General features: G+C 43.9%; 1 protein-coding gene across 3 annotated transcripts in view; it reads left to right on the top strand.

Annotated features, from left to right (window-relative positions):
- The window catches only part of TMTC1 (transmembrane O-mannosyltransferase targeting cadherins 1), a 141,622-nt gene extending 118,648 nt beyond the window's left edge, over window positions 1–22,974 (top strand). For all 3 annotated transcript variants that reach the window (XM_086467427.1, XM_086467439.1, XM_086467434.1), the window contains 9 exons: window positions 3,306–3,449; window positions 10,746–10,854; window positions 15,989–16,091; window positions 19,077–19,212; window positions 20,006–20,150; window positions 20,269–20,406; window positions 20,805–20,927; window positions 22,015–22,092; window positions 22,834–22,974. In XM_086467427.1, coding sequence (XP_086323553.1) covers window positions 3,306–3,449; window positions 10,746–10,854; window positions 15,989–16,091; window positions 19,077–19,212; window positions 20,006–20,150; window positions 20,269–20,406; window positions 20,805–20,927; window positions 22,015–22,092; window positions 22,834–22,974 — 1,117 coding nt within the window. The remainder of the gene's footprint in view (window positions 1–3,305; window positions 3,450–10,745; window positions 10,855–15,988; window positions 16,092–19,076; window positions 19,213–20,005; window positions 20,151–20,268; window positions 20,407–20,804; window positions 20,928–22,014; window positions 22,093–22,833) is intronic.
- Window positions 22,975–23,691: the final 717 nt, after the last annotated feature.

Below are 23,691 nucleotides of genomic sequence, written 5' to 3'. Positions count from 1 at the left end.
CTTTCATCCTCTGAGAGACAGTGGCTGAGCCCAACTGGCTTTTGGGACCAAACCCTGGTCTGAGCGTAGCCCTGGACCACTCCTGGGAACTATTTGAGAGTGGTGTGAAACTGTTAAGGGATCATGTTAACAGTATAACAGCGTGGATGTCATGGGCTTGGGCTTGGGCTCGGGCTTGGTTATGCTCTCTGCTGAACGGAGTTGAGTGGCATCTTGCTCTACTGCAGACTAAAATGATATTCCAAATAAAACTGTAAAGAACTGAACCCTAATGGCAAAGCCCAACACCACTACCTTATCTCACTGTGCTCAGATTTTTCTCTTAATATTTGTTCAGATATGTAAAATTGCAAATGCCGGAAGTTCTTCAAGCCACATACTAAGTGGGTTTAAGCTGACAATTTGTGCTAGCTGAGGTTCTGGTTTTTCCCTTATATTTCTTGGAAAGGGCAATGAGGTGTAATGAATAAATATAAAACACAAGAAATAGAGCCCAGGATACATGGGAGACGTGCTTGCATCCTGTGATTTGCTGTCGAGAGGTTTTAGCGCTGAGCTCAGAAGTGTATTTATGGAGCTGCTGGTCAGAACTGTGCAATTTAAAGGTGAAATCAGTTCTCTTTTTTTTAATCTTGAGTTTTCATTCCTCTCCAAACTGGTGCAAGCAAATCTCCTGGGCCTAAAATGTCATGGGAGCACTAGAGGCCAAGAACAGAATTAATTTCTGAAAGTTTGAGAGCAAAACCATCAGGTTTGGGGCTGTAAAATATTAATCTGTTTCAGACTTTCCCAAGAATTGTCTGAAATACTTTTGCCCACTAATAACTCAAGCAACTTCATGTCAGGTATTAGAGCTGTTTTTATGTGTGAGTACTGACAGAAGTAGTGCACAGCTTTTATCATAGCCGACTGGAAAAAAAGCCTCAAAAATATAACTCCCAAACCTTTTTTTGGTCCAAAACAATGTCAAAATCCCATGGAAGAAACGGGAAGCAAAGCTGAGGCCTCGGTCATTTGCCCTAAGGTAGATAGGGCATTCTTTGCTCAAGATTCTGGTCAAGGTTATCACACAGAGCTGTGTCCCAAGTGCTGAAGAGCAAGCAAGCTTGGTCCTTTCCATTGCTCCCCTGTTGTTGCTGTGGAAAGCATTTCTCCCAGCCTGCTTCAGCTGGGGAGGCTTAGCCTTACTGACCAGGGGATTTTAGGGCCAAGGTCAAGTCTCAACACTATACCCTCATCACCATCTTGTCCTTTGCTGATGCTTCTCCAAGCTCAGGCAGCCTCTCGCATCCCAAAACTCATCAGGCTTACTGGGTAGCTTCAGTGATGGAAAGTGATACTATTTCTACACCAACTGCAGTCTCACCATGATTTTCCTACTCTGCTCATCTGTGACAAGGTCAGTTAGGGAACTCCTCAAAAATCACTTGAGCAGCAAATGCAGGTAGTGTGGGTCAATGGGGACACTGGGCAATGCACCTGAGGGCTTGCAGCAGTGGAATTGGTTACCTCTGAGACAGCATGCTTGTCTGTACTGGAGGGATGTTGATAAAGTCTGCAGTCATTAGTTATGATAAGTGATGGTCCCTACATTTAGCTTTTGTCATTATAATAGGCTAAGTTTTAAAAAACACGTGGCTGCATCCTTGAACGATCTCTCTTCAACTATGTGGCTTTGCAATCCTTGTCTGCTAGGCTTGGTGTTGGGTGGAAGAAGGACTTTGGGCTCTTCTCTTACTTAGCTGTAGGAAGCATCCTGGGTTTGTTACTGGTGCATGTCCATTTCTACCAAGTTCCCTCGTGCGTTCCCAGATTCACTCCCAAGTAAGACCTTGACAAAATCACTTATATGCTGTGGAGTGAAAATGCGACTGATGATAGAAAATTTGCATCAGTGTATAAAATACTAAATTATTCATGGTACTTAAGCGCAGAAAATCCCAGGGCTGAATTGACATAATGAAAAACTCCAGGCAAAAAAACCCCACCATAGAAAGTCTTAGATTAAAAACAGTTGCAAGCTTTAGAGTCAGACTATATCATAGAGTTTTAATCCCTTCTTCTTTTAAGTGCCCCTCCTTATGCTGTACCCTGGGCTGTCATAGCCAACTACTTCTAATGTCGTTATCCATCACTTTCCCATGAACAGGGACCTAAGGCAAAGAAATGTCAGATGGCTTGTCCTCATCCGAAATAGAAAATCTGCAGTGGCAGTAGGATTTGTGACTAGGTCTTCTCAAACTGAACCCTTGACCACCTTAACCTGCTTCCTCCCTGTCACAAATTAAGTGATCACCTGGAGGAGTTCAGTGGGCAAGCACCTGTCCTGTCCACTGTTTCAAACCAGAGCATCAGACCTTCTTGCACAGCTGGTCCCCTAGCTTGCCTGGGACTTCTGTCGGCTGCAGTTATAAATTTATTTCTTTATCATAATGAACCCCAGTTTTCACCCATCTGTGACACAAAGAGTTCTGGATGCTAAATCTTCCCCTAGATCATTTTCACCTCTAGAGTTTTCTGGTGAAAGACCTGCAAACCAAAATATTAATATAGGAGCACAACTTTGAGAATTTAAGGAGCTGAATAGACCATGATGTGCTTCTTAATTCGTGGAGAATTTTAACAGAGATGCACTGGGCCCAATATGTGGTGTTATAACTGAAACAGATGTCAAGATCAACAGATCAGTTAAAAGAAGAACTTAACCAAGTGGTAAAAAAATACAACTAGAAGCTTAGAGAATTCACGCTGTTAAGCAGTCCATTTCCAGATTTTCTAATCGTTTTGCTTTGTCCTGAAAACATGATGTTCAACAGTTGATTTCAAGTTTCCTTTTGCACTTTATTATCACTTTTATTGTGGAAAACTGATTTAAAACCAAACCAAAACAGATCAGTTTAAACAGTGTTGTGTTAGTTTCTTTATATGTCAAAACATATTTTCATGGGAAACATATTTTTGACAAAGCAGTTCTTGCTTGTTTGAAAAACATTTTGAATAAAGATGTTCAAGCTGCTTTAGTCACTTTGCCTTTTGCTTGGAGGGTAAAATAGGCTTTCAAAGCTGTTCAATGTTCCCTTTTGCCCTGGAGGGATACAGGAACTGTAGGAGAAGATCTGATTTGCAATCTCTTTGAGAGTTGCAGGACCCCAACAGGACCTGCAGCAAATGAAGGGAAAACAGTGTTTTCTAGCTGACGTCCTTCGCTTTACCAGATGCCCGACAGCAGTGGTGGCAGCATTAGTGACCTCAGCTTTATTTGTCAATTAATGAGTGTCTATTACTTGATATTTCATGTTTCCTAGACTGTACCCTCGTCATGCAAGTGCTCTCAACAACTTGGGGACGTTGACCAAAGATGTGGTGGAGGCAAAGGACTACTACAGACGGGCCCTTCAGTTAAACCCTCAGCACAATCGAGCTCTCTTCAATCTCGGCAACCTTCTCAAGTAAGTTGAATTCAGAACTGGCACCAAGGAAATTCACATTCTCTCTACACACATCACCATAGTGTTTTCTGCCCACTGGTGAAGGAATGGCGTGCTACATCACTTCAGGTGCTGTTTACGATTGTGTTTCAGCTGGAGGGAATTAACTTTTTCCAAATCAGTCATCAAAAAATGAGTTGCCTAAACCAAACTAGTTACCTGAGACTCCCATCTCAATGGAGAGGCGTAAGCCTTTCCAGTGGAGCAAGCCATGTTGTTCAAAGACATGCATCTGATGTAGATCTAATAAATAAATCCTTCTCCAAGTTCCCACTTCTCCTCATTAGCTGTATGGAAGGTCGATGCATAGTTTAGGCATAAGCACCTAACTCTGAGATGCTTGGAGCAGCAGAAGGTTCATCCCATTGCAGAGGGGACGAGTCTGGATTTGAGCGGAAAGCTGGCTTATGTCCCTATACGGTTACTCTGCTGAACAAGAAAACAAGTTAGTCAGCTCATAATTTCACTCATTGTTATTTAGAGTGTCGGCCTTTAGCAAGGAGAATAGCAGACAATCATAATCATGCAAATTAATTTGACTAACCACATCTAAAAACTGAACTTAAATCTATACAAGAAGCTTTGCCAGTATGATAAGATCTGCTAGGGGTGCAATTAAAAAACAAACAAAAAAATCTCTATTCCTGCATTACTATTTTGCACCGGCAAAACCCCTCTTGTCTTTGTGAGGTTAGTGTGTTATTTGTTGACAGAACTGCGTAAACTACAGCAGTAAAAGTACATTTTTGCTAATATAAACTGCACCTCTTCTGGTGGTAATAGGTCTCTGGTAAATATTTTAGAGCAAACTGGGCTTTAGTGTTGGGCTGGCTTTAAAGTGTCACTGTCTCATCAGAACATACTTGATCTCTTTAGTTCTGAAATGTTACTTTGGGTGTGATTTTACGTGGCAGATATTATGTGTATTGCTGAAGTTCTGCCTGGTCCATTTGGTAGTGGAGAAGTTATCAGAAGTATTACAAGTAACCTGATGGCAACTGAGTAATTCTGAAATAGAAAGTAGGTGAGTGCTTTACTGTAAATACTCACAAGGAAGGAAAATGGTAAAGACAGTCTGATTACAAGAGAAATGTAAGGTCTTTGTATTATTCATCAAATTTGGTTGTTTGAAATTAATCTTAGGTGTCAATGCTGTTTAAAAATGCATATTGTCTTATTAGTCCATCATGTTTGCCTTAGTTATTATTCTCTGTGATTTTTTAAAAATTATAAAATATTAATACAAAAGAACATAAGCAAGAAGCAGCACCAGGACAGCCCATGTCAATAACACTTAAATCTGGCCCGTTGATGGGCTCTTATGACCCAGCAGATGGGTAGAAAATGGATTTGTTGCACTGGCAAAAGAAGGAGACATGTGGGAAAATCTCTTAGAACTGCTGTTTGTTTTGTGTGCAGTATGTCATGTTTTTCCTAATGTGATAGTTGAGATATCGTGTGTTCTGTTGGACTGTATGTGCTCTGCATTCTTCTGTGGTGCCATATATTGCAGTATGTTAAAGGTGTGTGATGCTCGTGTTAAACTCATTAAAAGAAAGCACTCAGGTTCCACCTGACCTTTTCCTACACCCATTTGCTCCCATTTTCTAGACTTTTTTTTAGGCTTCTAAAATGACTTAGTGCATCTGGACACACCAATGGTATTAATTATAATGGAAACTGGGTGTCCTCATCTTCCTGTTCAGCTTTAAAAAACCCTGCTAAAATATAGGTAGAGTTCATGGTGGAGGGATTAGCACATACGTAAAGCAGATGCTGCGTAGGCAGATCCTATATGAATGCCTTCCCTAAAACACTAGCTTAAACCCCTTTGCCAGGACCTTTCCTGGATCATCCATCAATTTAGCAGAGATCATCAGCCATGCTGGATCATAAGGTGACTTGCAAGATGATCAGCCGGGAATGAGGCAGAGATTTCAAGGTCCCTCTTCCTACAACTTTGTCTTTATTTATATTTTCTATCCGAGTCTCCAAGTCACCCTTTCATATATATGTATATAGGGCAACCAGTATTCTGCAGACACTAAATGCTAGTATAATCTAGTTAATAAATGAAAATCTGCAGAATGTTACAGGCAGTGCTATGAGACATTATGAAGAGTGTTTTGATTTTTAAACATATGGCAGAGAGAGGATAAAGGGTCTAGCCATAAAAGCATTTTCTGTCCTCTTTGCAGAGGCTTCAGTGCGTGGTGCAGATCAGGAAAAGCCAGATCTGCAACACTTAAGGCATGTCCAGTAACAGCACTACTTGTACTGGGACATGTAACAAAACTGTCTGGCATGGGGAATTCCCAGTTGAGTTCTGCTGAGTTCCTTATACCCACCCCTGCTCATAGCATGGAAATCTGATGGTGGATATTAGATTTCACCTCCTCTAGAGTGTTGAGAAAGGGGAACTCCAGGATTTTGGAAGGATATGTTTGGTATTCTCATGTGGGAATCTGCCTCTCATTATTCCCTGTAAATAAGCTCTCTATTTAAGCATCCGTTGCTTGTGATTTAAGCTTGAGTAAAAATCTATTTTGAGGACCACTGGGTGGAATTTTTAAGTTTTTTTCTGCAGAAGTCCTAGATGAAAAAGGACGTTTCCATTTTCTGCTTGCACATAATGAAGACAGCTATGTGCCAGAAGATGAATGTTCTCAGGAAGCGTTGCAGGGTAATGGCTGAATAAGCCTCTGGTTTTGTTTACGTATCCTAAAATAAAGTTGTATATCATCATTTTCTTGCATAATATAAATATTGGAGAGTAGATAATTAAACAATGACAACAGATATCTTAGTTAAAATAGAACCAAAAGACGGCCTACCTGAAAGTGAGAAATCTCTTTGTCCGCTTTCGTGGTCTGTGATCAGCAGTCTGATGCTTTCTTATGTTTTGAAGTTTCCCATTATATAAATAGTTAACTTCTTTATACAGATTTTTTTGAGATACAGCTTGAAAAACTGAGAGAAATATCATTCAGAATACCTGACAAATTTATAGCCTGTAGGGTATTGTGTAAAGAGACAAGAAATAAAATAGTATGAATGTTTGAAGTAGGTATTTATTTTGTCTTTCTGTTGCTGGAAGAACGGGAGAGAACTTCTTGTTTGTGGTATTGTATCTGTCCATACCTAAAGCACTCCAATATTCAGTACACTATTTCTTATGAAGAAAAGCCTCATAACTCTTATGTGCTTTGAGAGTGTTACAGCTTCATTTTCAAGGGGAAAGTGAAATGCCTAGAAACAATGTCTTGAGTTTATTCAAAGGACTGATTCTCTTCTGAATGTAGTGTAACACACAACGTGTCCTGTGTATTTGTTGCCACGATTTAGTCCAAGTTTAGTAAACCCATCTAGTCAGAGAAAGAAGGACTGTCTGCCCTCTCTGATACAGGCTTTTGGATGCTTATATATGTGAATGTGCTGACACAGGCTTGTGTAACTGTCTGAAGATGCTGAAAAACATCAGATAGATATTACGTGTATTGAGATTTAAGATCTTTTAGAGAGCAAAACATTCCTCCCTTCCATTCAAAGAAGTAAACTTGAGTTATAATGTTCAGTGATACTGCCTCTGGATGTTCCCTGGTTAGAATGCTCTGCACAAAGTGCTGTAGTTATCCATCAGTATCACATACGCATTGTAACCTGTTTATAAAAAAACCCAACCTCTGGCAGTGTCAAATTTAAAGATACCTTAGGTTGGAATAGACCCCTGGAGATACTTGGTCAAGCCCGCTGCTCAGAGGAAGTCTAATTGGATCAGTTTGTTCAGGGCTGTGTCCAGCTGAATCTTGAACACCTCCGAGGACAGAGGTGCCACAATCTCTCCGTGCAACCTGTTCCAATGTTTGACCACCCTCACGGTGAAAAGTATTTCTCCTTCTATCTAATTGGAATTTCCCATGTTCCTACTTGCGTCTGTTGCCTCTTGTTCTGTCAGCATGCACCTCTGAGAAGAGTTTGGCTCTGGCTTTTCTCTGTCCTCCGACCAGACAGTTGCAGGCAGCATTGAAGTCACCCCTGAGCCTTCTCTTCACAGGGCTACACGGACTCAGCTTGTTCAGCCTCTCCTCAATGCAACAGGTGCTCTAACCCTCACCCTTCTTTAGTGGCCCTCCGTTGGGCTTCCTCCAGTAAGTCCATGCCTTTCTTGCACTAGGGAACCCAACTCTGGGCAGACATTGCTACAGATGTGGTCTCACAAGTATGATATAAAGGGGAAGAATCACTTCCCTGGACCCACTGTTGGCTTTCTTTGTCATGTAGGGTAGATTGCTGACCCATGGTCAACTTGTTCACAAGGACCCCAGTCATCTCCCAACCTCTGCTTGTGCATGAGGTTATCCCACTCTAGGCGCAGGACTTGCATTTGTTTTTGTTGAACTTCATGAGGTTTCCGTCAGACCTGGTCCCTCTGAAAAGCAGCCCTGCCTTGCAGTGTATTGCCCGATCCCCCACTTTGGTGTCATCCACCTAGTACGGATGAATGGCAAAGGACTGCATCTAAATTATCTGAATCAGTTTCAAACCGGGGAGTCAAACTATCTTAGAGACTTCCTTTCAGACAGGCAGAGTTAGACACTGCAAGCTCCCCTTGGATTATGGTGTGAAGCCAAAATGAGATGTTCAGAACAGTTGTGGAGCCCTCGTTGAGTTCTGTGTTTGTGGCTTTAATGCAGTCAAACTAACTTCACAAAATAAAACAAATCTTGAAAGTTTAGAAGTCCTCTAGAGGACCAATTCCTAGATTGCTCTTTCTGTTGCAAATGAAATTTGCTCCAATGCTAACAGCCCGCACGCAGCCCTGTGCGTCACCAGACTCCTGTGGAGTGGTTTAAGCTGATGCTTCTCCAACTGTGGGGCACTTGCAAAAATATGGAAGAGATGCTCCTGGTGGAAAGAGCTGTTCCTTGCTCTCAGCTCGGACATGCTGATTGTAGAGGGGATGCTGGGAGCTCGAGTGGAAGAGGGAGTAGGAGAAGGCATTGTAAGGCAAGGTAATTTGGGGAAAAATTGGATTAAGTGATCATAGACTCCTCATGTTAGTTGAATTTGTTCCTCTCTCTGTCATAGCAAAGGTATACATTACCTAGCTTTTCCTGCTCCAGATCCCCAGTTTACAGTAAATTAGTGTATCAGACTGTTCTTCAAATGCTCTGTGCTGTCCCAAATTGCACGAGATTTATATAAGTAATGGCCTCGATCCTGCAAAGCTTTGGCCTTGATCCAGGAAAGCACTTCAACCAGTAATTAATTTTCAACTTGCATACATAAAAGTTAAGTATGCGTTTAAGTGCTTGGCCAGAGCATTTGGTATCTTGCAGGCCTGAGCCCTCTGAGAAACTACTGGATCTGCTTTTTTTAGTATAATTCAGTTTGTCACATAAAAAGATGCCATAATCTTTCCCTCTCTACCCCCACTTTCAGGAGACAAACATTGTTCTTGGATCAAACGGAAAATAAAAAGGCCATTTTGAAAAAAGAGTAATTAAGAGGGCTGCCCCGTGTTCGGAGTGCATGCTTGTGGTTAATGGGGACTTTTACTGCTGCTGAGTGGATCACTTAATCCTTTTATTTCTGTAGCTGGCATTTCCTACATTTTTTTGCCAAACATCAATACCTTTATAAAGCAGTCATCTGGTTTTGATTTATAAAAATGTGTCATGAAACCCCAGCCAAGGGATCCAAAAGTTTTATAAATTGACAAGCTAGCTAGTCTTTAATTAGTGTAGGAGAAAAGTGGTTCTTTATTTGTTTTTGCTTCATTCATGTAATTTATATGGAACAGCACTGGAAGAAGAAAAAGACTAGCACAACTGGTTTTACTTAGCTTAATGCACAGGCAAAATATTCTTCCAGTTACACAACTAGAAAGGGAAAAAATCTGCAAAGCCACATATATTATCAGTTGAAATTTGCACCTTATAAACAAGATCTGGTTACTTGACCATGTCACTCAGATGAAATCTAAGGCCAAAGTGGCAAGGTGTTCACATATTTCTGTGTCCCAGAGTCCTTTGTTTCTTTTTGTAAGCCCTGTTATTCATATTCTTTGTACAGCCAACACAAGGAAAATGTTTTTCCAGTCCAGCTAAACAACCTTAGATGTTTGTTCAGGAAACCTTCTCATTTTTCCAAGGAAAGAAGTACAGAGCGATACTGGAGGAGTTGTAGCTCAAATAAATAAACATCCTTCGATTTTTGTTAAGCAAACCTTTTCTATTTTCCATGGCAATAAATGCAGAGCAATGCTGGAAAAAAACCCTAACTCTTCAGCGTAGCCATCGCTCAACTGTCTCTGTTCATTATCCTTAGGATCTGAAGAACAGACTCCTCTAGCCTAATGATTGACTTAGAAAGCCCAGGCAGATTTAACTTAGCAATATTTTAATTTCAAAGTATTAATTTAACTAAGGTGTAAGTGAGTCTGTAACGGCACTCATCGTCTAGGAGCATGCAAAGACTCTGCAGGGTTTTTTTAAGGAAATGCAAATGTTTTGGTGTCTCCAACCAACTGAATTGAGAACAGGGTTGGTGAGAGCAAATGTCCTGTTCCCAGATAGCCGTGGCTGGGGCCAGACCTCCAGAAGCTGACTGCAAACCCGGTGTTACCCCAACAGCATCCCTTCCCGTAGATGGCATGTGACTTCCCAGGGACATCGCTGTGCAGTATTTCATGCCTGGGGACACTTTTGCTATCTTGTCCTTCGTGTATCTTTAACTCCTGATGGGATGAATGGGGCAGAATTTGATATATTTACCATGAAGACAAATATTGAGAGATGTACGTAGGAGTGGAGAAGTTTACAAAATCTAGTGGTTATGACTCAACAGGCAGAGCATGTGGCCTGTACTGCTTGCCTGATAGCCAAAATAAAATACTTTTTGCTTTTCAGTGTGTGAGGTTGAGGAATGCACCATCTTGGGGGTGTTTTGTCTTCACTGGGATCACTGTGTAGTGCACAGTATGACAGTCCCCAGAATAGCAGACCAAATGGCAGATTCATTAAAGCCTATGGCCTCCCAGCTCCTGAGAATAACACATGGAAACAGCAATGGGCTGAGGAGATGCTGGGTACACACACTGTGGAGAGGAGGTGCGAGTGAATCATTTAGTCTCTGTTGAAAAGGTCAAGCCAGGGACTTTCACATCTCTTTAAAGCAGTTAATCAGTAGGTTGACCTAAACATGTGCTTACAGGAATGTTTGTTTCTTATTTTTCCCTCCTTCCCTGTGCTGCAGGTCCCAAGGGAAGAAGGAGGAAGCTGTAATCTTACTGCGGGACTCCATTAAGTATGGCCCAGAGTTCGCAGATGCTTACTCAAGCCTGGCCTCGCTGCTAGCTGAACAGGTAACGGGCATCACTGAAGCTCTCGTGCCTTCTGCATGTGTGCATGCAGTGCTGCCGCAGCCGCAACACCTCCTGCACGTCCCAGTGGAGCACCCTCGCCTTGCACACGTGTGGTGGCAGGTGTGGCTCTGTGGCTGTCTGCAGAGAGCTCTCGGGCTGCTTTAGAGATGACTTTTTCAGGATGGGAGGCAACTCTTTTGCAGTGAGTAATTACACCCACATGATGTGGCTTTGAAGTAAATCACTGTTGAAGTTGTGAGTGAATACCTTCTCTGCAGCTCCCTGCATCTATGGCGAAGTCTTAATCCATCGCACCTTGAATGTTGTGACAGCAGAATAGGTGACCACTTCCCCCTAAGGCACATGTGCCTACGTAGATAACCTTGAGATTTCATAATAAATCACTCCAAAGCTAGGAAATGTCAGAAACCAGGTGGCCTCTGCAGCCAGAATTCTGCCCCTTGCATGCATGCGTCGGAATACAGCCCTTAATTACCACGATAGATGATCACATACAGGGGGTGGGAAGGCTTGCTAGCTTTGTGTTGCTCTTAATGAGCAGCTGTTCGATATTTTATTTAACCTCATTGTTCAATATGTGCCCCCAGGCCTTTATTTACTGTGCATGGCCCAGGCTGCACTCTGGAGTCAGGATTACTCATTTCCTCTCAGGCTGTTCCCCATGCTCATTACCCGAGGCTCTCCCTACTCTCTGTAGTTAGGTAATTTATTTCTACAAGGTCTGTGTGAGGTGAAATATTGTCGCCACAGAGGAAGAGGGAAATTGAGGCACAAAATGCTTGAAGGCAGAAAAAGCCATGAAGCATGGGTGTTCACATCGGGACCACCTGCTTTTCTCCATGCTTTCAGCAGCAGATGAGGGATCTTGCGCTTTGGGCATTGGTCCCATGGACTGTGACCACAACCAGTGGCCCCAGTCTGGGGCTATGGGGGTGGGTGATGAGGTCCTCATAAACTGCACCGCTCCAGCACACCTCTGCAAACCTTTTGAAAACTGATTTTTTTTCTCCCCCAAGCTTCAGATCTAACTATTCCATAGCACAGGGTGCTAAAGCTTTCTTAAAAGGTTGCCAAATGCAAATACAGTCAAATAAAAAGAGTATCATCTTTCACTGTTTTCCATTAATCTGGTTAGTGAAATCTTCTCTCTGTAAGGGAAGTGGATAAATTCCAGCAAAACTATAAGCAGAGGTCTTGTTCTGGTTTAGGCTTCTTTAATGATGTAGTGTGCAAAACTCACCTATGATATATGTGGGTTGCTGAAAGATGTGCTATTTTAAGTGACTTTCAAATATTTGAATATTATCGATATCAGCTGTGGGGACCTAGAAATATAGTGTATGAATTGAAAGAAGAGCCTTGTTGAATGGGAACTATGTTTTGAATAAGCCCATCAATGAAGAGTCTCCTGCGAGTATAAGAAATGAGTTCTCTGCAGTAATACCTGGTTTTAATATTAATTGAAATTATTAATTAGAACCATTGATTGTAAGGTCAACAGAGCAATAAAACCATTATAGAGTCCTGAGGCCTTCTGCCCAATGCAAATGCCATTAGTAAGTCCAGCAATAATTCATCTACTTTTACATATAGATTGTTTGTTCTCTTGTGACTTGAGTAAGTGAGAAGGAAAAAAGATAGCACAATTTCCTCAGAAAATAGGGATTTCCTGCAGGCTTTTAACACTTTCTCATGTTCAGCCACAGCAGATGACTACCTGATTGTGCAGCTCCTGCCTCGCACACCCTCCTAGTGACTGCAGTAGGGGCTGTCCTACAGATACATGCTGCTGCCCGTGGATGTGCTCTGCAGAATCACCCCCTAACACTGTGTGCTTCCTGGAGGGGTATGGGCAGAAGTATTGGCATCTTCAGCCTAAAAGATGAAGACAGGACCCCATTTTTTGGTTTTGTCCAAAATGGCTGAACATTACAAACCTGTTTTCCCGTCTTCTTGTGGCCCAGAATCTGTTTCATAGCTATAGGGGTTTCTGTGACGCCAGGCAGTATGCAGTAAGCTGCGTGGACAGCATCACTGTGGAGCTTTGGGGAAGGGAGCACAAACTGGTTGCCTCTTGTTGGGATGTGATAGAAAGGGACTGAAGTGCCGTAAGTGGCATGTTGAAATAACTCACACAAGGTGACCATGCCCGTGACAAGCTGCTGCTTCTCCAGCTTTGCACGAAGGCTAAGAAGAGGGGAAATGGGTGGATGTGGCTCAGTGAAATAGTGCCTTGCCTTGGTTGTCCCACACAGCGTGTTCCTCTGTCTTAAAGGCAATGAATCTGAAATAGGGCTTATCAGTCCTTTCCTCCTACAGCTGTAAAAAATGCTCCTAAGAGGAATGTCTCACGTGCCAGGGAATTAATCTGTAACTTGATGTAATTGCCCTTTTCTCTCCTTGACAGTTGATTCTGAAGCCAGAGCTGATGTGGAAAAAACCACCGCCACATTGTATGGAACAGTTTGGCTTGTTTGTGCCTTTTATAAATGCTTGCCTTTCTTACTGCTCTTTCTGCTTGGTATCGTAACTTAGTCACAATATGTTGGTTTCCTTGTTTTCCGTGATCACTGCAGTGGTGCCAATATCAGAAATCAAACATTTTTGTTCGCCATTTTCACAAAACTCCTGTAACACTGGTTCCTTAGGTTCTACTCTGATGCACTTGAACAGCACTTTCTTCCCAGCTCTTGCAGCTTCATCAGCAATCTCGTGCTACTTGATGGCTCTTTTCAGGCCCTAGTTTGTGGATTCAAGTGACTTTGTGTGTGTGTGTGTGTAATAATACCAGCCTACACTAAGGAAAATAAACTTTTTAACACACTTAGCTGCTGAGGAGAGCCTATTCAGGCATAACAAGACTGAAAAATTGAGCCACAAAACCCCACAGATTTAAAAACCCTGGAGTTCAACTAAGACATCCTCACATGCATAGTTTTTTTTAATATCATAAAAATCTCATACATTTTTTAAGCCAATCTTCTGAATTTTGTGAGGTTGATGAATGTTCCATGAAGGTCTGGGAGTGGCATTATTAAGTGTTAATGAGAATCAAGCCTTGATGAACTTACAGCATTTCTCCCAAGAAGAGGAGAGGCTGTGAGGGAGAAAGCTCTGGCACAAAAAGCTGGCCTCACCCTTCCCAATTTCTAACAGAAATCATCCCAGATTCTACGCTGAACCTCAGGCATGCAGGGTCAGGATGTTAGGTGCCAAAAAAGCAATGCAGCCATGATAAAAATGTGAAAAGTACTCAATATTAGTGAGTGTGAATGTTTTGACATTGGACACTGCTAATCCAGTGTAACACAGCCCTTCCATGCTTTAAAGATCAGGTTTATGATCAGTAAATAAAAAGAAGAAAACTGACATACGTGCACACAAAGCCATATTCCTTGGCTGCAAATTAAAATCAGAGGAAAAGAAATGAATACAGAAAGCTTTGAAAATATGCTTGTTTAGGTCTTGGTGACAGAGATGCTTTCTCAAGAAATCGCTCTTCATTTTAGTCAATTCTGGCAATGGCTACACTTTTCCTGACCCCACAGGATAATGATGTCAAATTGACATAAATATATCCAAAATGTCCAAACACTTTTAAAAAACGTGTTTCTGTGTTTTATCACACACTATCTTTTCTGCTGGCTGACCTTTATCATGTAAATGTGAAAGCACTTAACTATGGCAAACTGTGTGCTTTCATCAAATCATACTCTTCCCATGCAATTAATTCCAGCTCTCCAGCTCTGAAACAGGAGATGAGAAAGGAGTCCACACATTTAAGCAGCTACAGAGCAACAGCTGCTGTTGGGTAACACCCATTAAATCCAGAGAAAACCCTGGAGGTTCTGGGATTTGCAGGACTTGAGGAGCATCCATAGCTGGGAATGGATTGACCTTGTATTTCAGTGTGGATTCAGCTCCCGAGCAGGAGGACTGCCTTGGTGGCTCCAGGCCTTCCTCAGCAGATACCTGGATGGCTGATTTCACTTGGGAGCATCATCAGGAAGCTGTGGAGTTTGTTGCTGTAGGGCTGTGGTGCTCCATGGAAGGGGAAGAATTGAAAAATGTGTCTGGTGCTGGAGGCTTGCCTGACACCCCTCTGCACCATGCTTGTCTCTGCTATTCATGGCATGCTTCTGTAGATACACCCAACAGCAAAGCTCTGAGGTTAGCGGGGTAGGAAGACCGTGATAACCCATGCAAGCGAGTATGCAGGCAGTGAGCACATGCTGGTTGGAGGGAAATTGAAACCTTATTAAATTGCTGTTTGAACCAAATGAGACACCTTATTTTCATTTCAGCACCAGGCTGCCCACAGCTCAGGCTAGACAGTGCCCAGCCAGTGGGACACTTTCCATAGGCAGGGTGTTCCCACAGAAAAGATCTGTATTTTCCAGAAATACTGAGCACCAACAAACCTTGAAATCTATGCAAAATGTAAGGGCTCAGTGCACCTGGAAATCAGTGTGGTGGCACATCCCATCAATCCCAGTGAGCTACATCTCACATACTGACAACACCTGGTTTTAATCTGAATCTGTCAGGTTTCCCCACTCTTTCATTGCCCTCCAGCTTCCCTCACCCCCCTGCATGAGCTCCCCATCCCCCAGCCATCACACACGCCGCCCAGCTTTCATTTCTTGTATTTTCTCCACTGCTTAGGGAACAAACAGCAGAGCTCCAGAGGGGAAAAGTTAGCCAGCGAGATGCTCATTAAACAAATAAATTAAAGTATATCATCTCCCAGATGACAGATATTTCTCAACAGAACCAACACAAACCCTGTCACTGTGTTTCCTGGCTGGGTGCGTGCCCAGCTGGGGCTCGCTGACATTGCACAGGAGCCACCTTTTACAGCTGTTACTTCTGTTTCACAGGTAGCTCCAATTGCAAATACATGGGGGAAAGCTATCTGAATTGCTCTGGGGTACCAGACAGCAGCTGTATCTCATCCATGCTGTGGGGTAGAGTTTTGGCCTCCTGGATGGCAGGGTGGGCTGGTGCCCCAAGCTCCTAGTGCAGCAAGGGAGTTGTCACAAAATGCAGGTATGCGGCAAACGGTGCTGACAGCATTTGTGCCACAGCTAAGAAATCTCTTTCTTTTTTTAAGGAACGGCTTAAGGAAGCAGAAGAGGTCTATAAGGCTGGCATAGAGAATTGTCCAGAGAGCTCTGATCTGCATAACAACTACGGTGTTTTCTTGGTTGATACTGGTAAGTGAGGAGCAAGTGATTCTCCCTCTCTGCCTTATTTGCTTTGATTTGTTTTATTCCGCAGTACACATCTAAAAGGGTGTCAAAAGCTTCCAAAGCAATACATGTGCCTCCACTGTAGCTTGGAAATAAACATCACCGTGCTGCTGAGATGGCAGAGCATACTGAAATTTGTAATCAATGCAGGCACTGTGCGGCAGTGGCATTCAGCCCAGCTGTTTCCTTCAGTATTTCTCACCATCTTCGCAGAGGCGGTTGTCCTCTTCAATTTGAGCTGGGCAGCACCCTGACAATACTGCTGTTTCTCCAGGAAAGCATGGCCACATCCCAGGCACATAAGAGGATTGTTACAGTCTTTGGAGCCCTTGCAGCTCTACTTGGTGGCAAAGCAGCTCTGACTGTAAAGGTTGAGTGCCACCGCTATAAAAACAAACATGGCTTTTAAACCACAGTCATCTGAGAAAACAAAACCTAAGATACTGTGGGGTGAATTGCTTTCTCAGGAGTTCCATAATGACATCCAAAGCCTTTCTTTTCTGGGCTTCTGGTTCCCATCCAACTTCCCTGGACTCGGGCTCTTCTGGCATCCACATAACAACAAAAAAAAATGCGGCTGTAATTGCAGCCTTTTATTGACAGCTTTACAAGCAAGGCCAAGTTTGACAAACGACTAGTGGAAACCAAACTACTGTCTCATTCTGGTCCCTCCAGAACAGAGCTGAGACCCAGTGATGAAATACTGTAGGCTTAAAAGTGTGTGGTTGCTACCCATTCGGCCCCTTTCACACTGTGCCTGGCTCCAGTGATGCTTGGGAGGAAAGGACAATGGTGTCCATCAGTCTGCAGCTCACTGTCCTGCCTTTGAGCTGATGCTGAGCCCTCACTCTTCTGTAGTACCAATGTGAAATAAATACGAAGCCAAAAAGAGTATTCATAATCAAAAAAAGGCATTGTGTCATTAGCAGCAGAGGTTCAGGTTCTGAATTTGTGCCCTGGCAAAATTCAGGCTTGCATATAATAAAAGTTCCTCAGTAATTTCACTCTGATGTTGTACTCATCTTTGCTCCCCAACCCAGATAAACTGCTATACTCCTGCCAAAAACTGTGGTTCAAACACAGTGCAGTTACTTTCTATTTTTTGCACTTGTATATTCTGCCAAAGTCAAAACTAACTTTTCCTCATTTACTCCTACACTTCCCTACACATAAACAACAGGAAAAAAACCCCACTGACTTTTGATACTGCAGGCACGATGTGTAAATAACCCTCCTGGAAACATGACAAGGTGTGAAGGAAGTGGCTGGTAGTGAGCCCATCAGAGGCTGCGCTCTTCCCTGGCGGGCACAGAGAGATGCTGTGAAGCACCACGCCAATTAACTTGCAGGATTTTGTGCAACAAGCCTCCAGCAAATGTCAGCTCTGGGGAGCCGTAACTCTAGACAGCTCTGCAATGGTCATAGACAATGTGTCTCCCTTAACGATGCGTGTTACCTCTGGGTGCTGAGCAGGGGAGGCACTGGCTGACGTACAGACTGAGGGGCATGCCCAGCTGCTTCCCAGGATGTTTTGTAGATATGATTTTCAAAAACGTCTGCCCGCTCAGTGGTGGGAGAAGATCGAGGCTGCCGCTGGGTGTTTTGAAAAAGTCCTACCCTGAAAGATATGTCATTGGCCTTAGATGAATGCTAAGTGCTTCTAAATCTCCCTACAGACATCCCTTCTCTCTCATGTAAAGGATATGCCGAGAAGTCTCAGTGTTACTTTTATATTGCATAGACAATCTCAGGAAAACCAAACTAGATCTGAAAAGCTATGAAGATAAAGTTCCTGTGGCAGCATATGTTCAGTGCCTCAACACGTGCAAGCTGTTTTCAAGTTCTGCTTTCCAGCTAGAAATGGGATTAAATACATTGTGACGTGATTTGGCTTAAAAACCGCCAATACTCAAAAGCTTTGTTGGTGGACAAAGCTCCGTGAGTATCGGTTTTCATCAGGAGATTATCTGGTCTAGAGTGTGCAAACCAATTAAACAAGCACTGGAGTTAAAAATACGATACTAACACTGAAATGCTGGAACTTTATACTGTGCCCTGTTAATTTATTTAGTAGGTAGTCAGCAGGCCCTGCCTGAGGAAAGCACTGCAAGATCCTTCTTGAGGAAAGCCATTATTTAGGCAAAGAAAATTATAGTATTTGGGCTAGTGGTCTGGCACCTTTCTTGTTGCATGGTGTTGTATTTTGTTGTGGTGCTTGGTCATGTCATGGACTGCGGGACCTTGCGCTGGTAGACGTTTTCATGCAGCGAAGCAGTGCCACCCAATGGCTCCTCAGCAACACAGAGATGGTGCCTACATGCTCCAAAATAGGCACCTGGGCACTTCTGGCCTGGGATTTATTGCCCTGACATGGGAATTAGCTGGTCACTGGCAGCTGCTCCCAGTCCTGTTGAGCAATGCAGAGAGACTGAGCAGGGCCAACGCAACAGAAGTGGAGGGAATAGTCTCTGTTTGGAAAGAGCTGGAACTATTTGAGATCTGGTGGGGTTCTGGGGAATACTGCACAGCTTGTTCTCCGTGTCTCTGTTGCCTGTCTCTCCACTGGGCCAGGGTGGAAGGATGCTGTCCCAGGAGGTGGGAGTCATGCCCTAGCCCCCTTTCTGCTCTTTCATTAGCACAGGGGGTGCATCCCCCCACAGCATGATAGGAGAGTGTTTTCAGTCAGCAGTCTTCCCCTGTACCCTTGACTTGCAAAAACCCACCCCTAAAAAAAATCTGTTTCTCAGGATTGTCTCTGGATATTGGATCTTAAATCTTAATTTGGATGGCAATTTTTTAATCTCTAGAAAGGCTGAGGCAGGGTTTCTTTCTCAAAATGGTTCCCACGCACAGAGCAATAGCTGAAAGAAAGCCCAGAGCATTACTGTGTGCTGAATTCATGACAGGATTTTTCTGATGCACCAGTTTAACAGTTGTTCTCCTCTCCAGGGGCTCCCGAGCGAGCCGTGTCCCACTACAGGCAGGCCATCCACCTGAGCCCCACTCACCATGTGGCCATGGTGAACCTGGGCAGGCTTCACCGCTCCCTGGGGCAGAACAAAGAGGCTGAAGCATGGTACAAGCGGTAAGAATTTGGGATGGGAGACAGAGGTTTCCCTCCTCCCACTGTATGGCATGTCTCTGCTAAAGAGCTTCTGATACATGAATCTGTCACTGCGTGTTTGGGATTTCTTCCTTTCCTTCTCCATCCGTTTGAAATCAGATTTACCTTTGCTTATTTGGCTGGTTTTGGAGAATGCTTGGAGAGGCAGCACAGACTCAGGCAGCATTGACTTCCTGGAATGTTCCCAAGCCCCCAGGATGGGCACACTGATGCTTTTGGCTGGGGGATCCTCTAACGATAAATTCAAAGGTTTCTTGGTGGCATGAGCAGGTTATTAGCATGACTCCTGCCCTGTTCGAAGCTGGTCTGTGGGTGCCGCACCAGTAACAGCCATAACTGCTGCACAGCCCAGCACCAAAACCTTAGTACCATCAGGAACTCCGGCCCTTCCCAGCAATGCGCTAGTAGGCAGAGTCTGACTCCCAGTATGCAGTGGGGTGGTCTGGGGTGGGGTTTGCCTCCCTTTTGGCATCCAGATTTGTGCTCACACTCCCCAGGTTCTGCCATCAGCCATCCCCACCCCTGCTGCCTGCTCACATGCACTTCAGAGGTGGACCTTTCCCCTTCTTAGGTGGCTAGAGGGATTGCTGCTGTGGGCATGCTCATCCCTCCCTAAGACCTTAAATTTGTACTCCCCAGGGTGGCATGAGCAGGGTGGAGAGCTTCGCTGCTCCATCCCAGCGCAAGACACACCTTGCTTTTTCTGCTTTGATCCCTGCACCACCTGGAAACACCTCTTTTTCCCAAATTCCAGGGCACTGAAGGTATCCCGGAAGGCTGAAATCCTGTCCCCGCTGGGGGCTCTGTATTACAACACGGGGCGGTATGAAGAAGCGTTGCAGGTTTACAGAGAAGCGGCATCACTGCAGCCTTCGAACAAAGAGATCCGACTGGCACTGGTGAGCGTGGGGTGAGCGTGGCCAGGGCAGGGCCACAAAAGTGGAGCACCAGCTGCTGGGTGCATTAAGGAGGGTTGAGCTTTTTAAGTACATAACCCTTTATAATGTGGCTCCGTAGGCTCAGGTTTTAGCAATGATGGGGCGGACGATGGAGGCCGAAAAGATGACGAACCATATACTCAGTGAGGATGTGGAGTGTCTGGAGTGCTACCGCCTTCTGTCAGCCATCTACAGCAAGCAGGAGCACTATGCCAAGGTACCATGGTCACGGGCTACCCTTATCCCGAGGGCTCACACGTAGAGCTCAGGTTGAATTTTACACTCCGTCTCTCCAGAGACATGTCGCATGCCTTAGTGCACATCCAGTAGATTTTAGATTTTTTTTTTTCACTAAAACCTTCTGTTTAGCTAGGAACTGGGACTGAAGCTGAGCAATGTGGTTTTCTTACCACTTACCACTCCTGCTGCTGTCAGCCCCGCTGCCCATCAGCCACAGGCATCTAAAAAGCTCCTTTCCACACGTGTTAACAGTGTGGGGCAAACAAGGGAAGGAGGAAGATGACTCTTATGCTGAGAGGCCCTAGTGGTGAAGAGAGCATGAGAAGTAGAAAGGCGCAGAATACAGTAACACAATGTCCTCTTGCTTTTTCACAGGCACTTGAAGCTATAGAAAAAGCTCTCCAGCTAAAACCAAAGGATCCAAAAGTCATATCAGAGCTCTTTTTCACTAAAGGAAACCAGCTAAGAGAGCAGAATCTCCTTGACAAGGCTTTTGAGGTATGACTGCTTTAAGCCCTACGGATAGTTTTATTGGTTAAAAGATAGAGTTAGCCCATTGCATCTAATACTCGCTGGTGCATGCACCCTGGCTGTTGGCCTTGGGAGCTCAGCAGTTCACCAGTGGTACAGCTAAAGCTATGGGGCAGCTAACTTTGCCAGACTTAGTTGCCACTTTCTTCCTCATTCCTGTGTGGAAATACAGCACTCTGCTCTGAAAGGTTAAGTACAAAGTCATGGTGGGATGATGGAGGAGCCTAGGCCTTTTCTCATTGACCAGGCCCTTTGTCCATCCAGCCCCAGCCCCTCTCGCTGGTGATGGCCAGCTCTAGGTGGCTCAGCTGGAAGCTTGGGGACCTGTGAGAGCCCACCATGTTGTTACATCTAACTTCATTACCTAATAGCTGAGAGATTGGCAGGAGGCTTGATAGCTCAGAGATTATGTTAGCGTTAAGTAATAACCCAGAAAATTACTGGGACAGTTCAGAATATTGTTAATATCCCTAGGGTTGTCTAACCCTGATTTGAATCCTTTCCTGTTGCAACACTGTGAGAACGGTGCTGTTTGACAGAGTCCAGAAGGTCCTTGTTGCGTCTTCTCCCGTGTACAGTGCCAGAAGCAGTGGGGAGGGACAGCACTGCCCTCAGGTCCTTGTGAAACCTCCACACAAGTGTCTGTATCGTAATCTGCTGCCAGCTCCAAATTAAAGCCTTGCAGATAAGGAGCATCGCAGCCCGTACATGGCTCGTGGTTGGCGGGCACCTGCCCAAGAAAATGACCCTGATGTGCAGGAGACCCGGGTGGTGAAGGCGGCAGGGAGAAGATCACAGGGCTTGCTGTGGCTCCTCATAGGGTGCTGTGGGCAGGGAAAACCTGCGAGATGAGCTCAGCGGTGAAGCAGTATGTTATGTTGCCTCTGCTGTAAAGAAACTGAAATTCAGCTTGTGTGTTGTATATGAGAAGAATTTGAAATTATATTTTAAATGGATTCAGAAGGAAAGGAAACTTCATTTCTCTTTCCCCTCCAGCACTGGTTTTGTTTGAAGAGTCAGACTCTTAACATAAAAATGTTTCATATTTATGTAGAGCTATAAACGGGCTGTGGAACTCAACCCAGACCAAGCTCAGGCCTGGATGAATATGGGAGGCATTGAGCACATCAAGGTATGACAATTTTGCTTTTTCTTAAGCTGTTAAGTGCAGAGACTACTACTCAGGACAGAAAGCTAAATTTGTTTCAGACTGCCAAGAGCTGCATGTTTGTGAACAGTGAGTGTCCTTGACATTTTATCCAAAAAGGAGGGAAGTCTGTCCACCCGAACTAGAATTTACCAACTGGGTTGCTTGGTAATATATATCCTGTGATGTAAATCTTGTATTTTAAGAGGGCAGGCTGCAAGGAACAACCTGCCCATCTCTAAAGTTTGCCTGCTTCAATTGTTGACCTACCTTAGAAAAATGTCACCGTGACTCAACTTTTAGGATTCCTCTCTACCTAATTAATTTAATAAAGATGTCTAACGTAGAATACTGGCATGAAATTATGGAAATAGTCGGCCCTCCCTGTGGTTGCTTATCTTTTTGAATACTTTAGCATATCATTATGATTTGGCTCTTAAGGAGTCACATTGTGTCATATCCTCAAGCTATCCTATCGCTGAGTAAAATTAACTCTTCTGGTACAACATAACGGAAAAATGTGAATCTGCTTCTTGCCATGTGCGTTTGATCAAATTTAGACTAATGGCACTCAGTGCTCCATTTCATAATGAAGTATTCCCGTTACCTGACAATATCAAGTTTTATAAACTCTTTGTCCTTTGTATTACAGTCTTCACCATTCCCAAGGAATGGACTTTTTATGTCAGGGAATGCAATGAGATCTATCACTCATTTTCTTTGTAGGGGAGCTACGTCACTGCTCGTGGTTACTATGAAAAAGCCTTACAGCTGGTTCCAAACAGCAAGTTGCTGAAGGAGAATCTGGCAAAACTGGATCGCTTGGAGAAACGATTTCAGGAAGTCCCGGAGAAAGACCAAACATAGCATTCAGGCACCAGTGGAAAGAAACCCATGCCCCTTGGAGACGAGTATAGTGGAAGCCTACTGCTCGAAATGATGCTGAAGGAACTTTGATAGGACTCAGAATTACGGAAGGCAAATTTTGAATGCATGCTTATGTTTGACCAAAGTTACAGGAGACACTTGGTTCCTGTGGGACATGCTGGAGAATGAATGAAAACCTTCCTTTAATCAAGATTTATGTTTAGGCTGAACCCATTTTAATCACACCAGGAGTGTGGGTGGGACATGTACCTTCAATATCTTGGTTATCACTGGGGAAACCATGGAGACAAAGCACTCATCCATTGCAGCAGGGGTGAAGTAGCACCTCCTGTTACTCAGCACAGGCTCACCTCATCCACATAAAGTACCACTGATGGGCTTCATTGCAAGTGCTGCCAGGTCCTTCTGATCCGGGAAAGATGGACATAATGGTCACATAAAAAGGTTTCAAGATGTTAATGCTGAGGAAGTGGTGGACACTTTAAAGCTCTAAATGTGACTTGAAAATTATTCTAAAGAAGGGGAAAACAGTATCTGAATATCACCCTAGAAGGATGGTTCTACAAGTAGGGCAAATAATCCCTTGAGGGAAAACCTCACCTGAATGTTTTACTCATAAGATAGTAATTTTATAGCGATTCGGGTTCATGATGTCAGTATTGTCAAATATCATATGGCTTTAGCCTTTGCCGTCTC

This window comes from Leptosomus discolor, chromosome 1 (assembly GCF_034619465.1).
Source record: "Leptosomus discolor isolate bLepDis1 chromosome 1, bLepDis1.hap2, whole genome shotgun sequence".
Lineage (NCBI taxonomy): Eukaryota > Metazoa > Chordata > Aves > Leptosomiformes > Leptosomidae > Leptosomus > Leptosomus discolor.
Note: the sequence above shows the minus strand (reverse complement) of the source record. Positions and strands in the feature narration are given on the sequence as shown.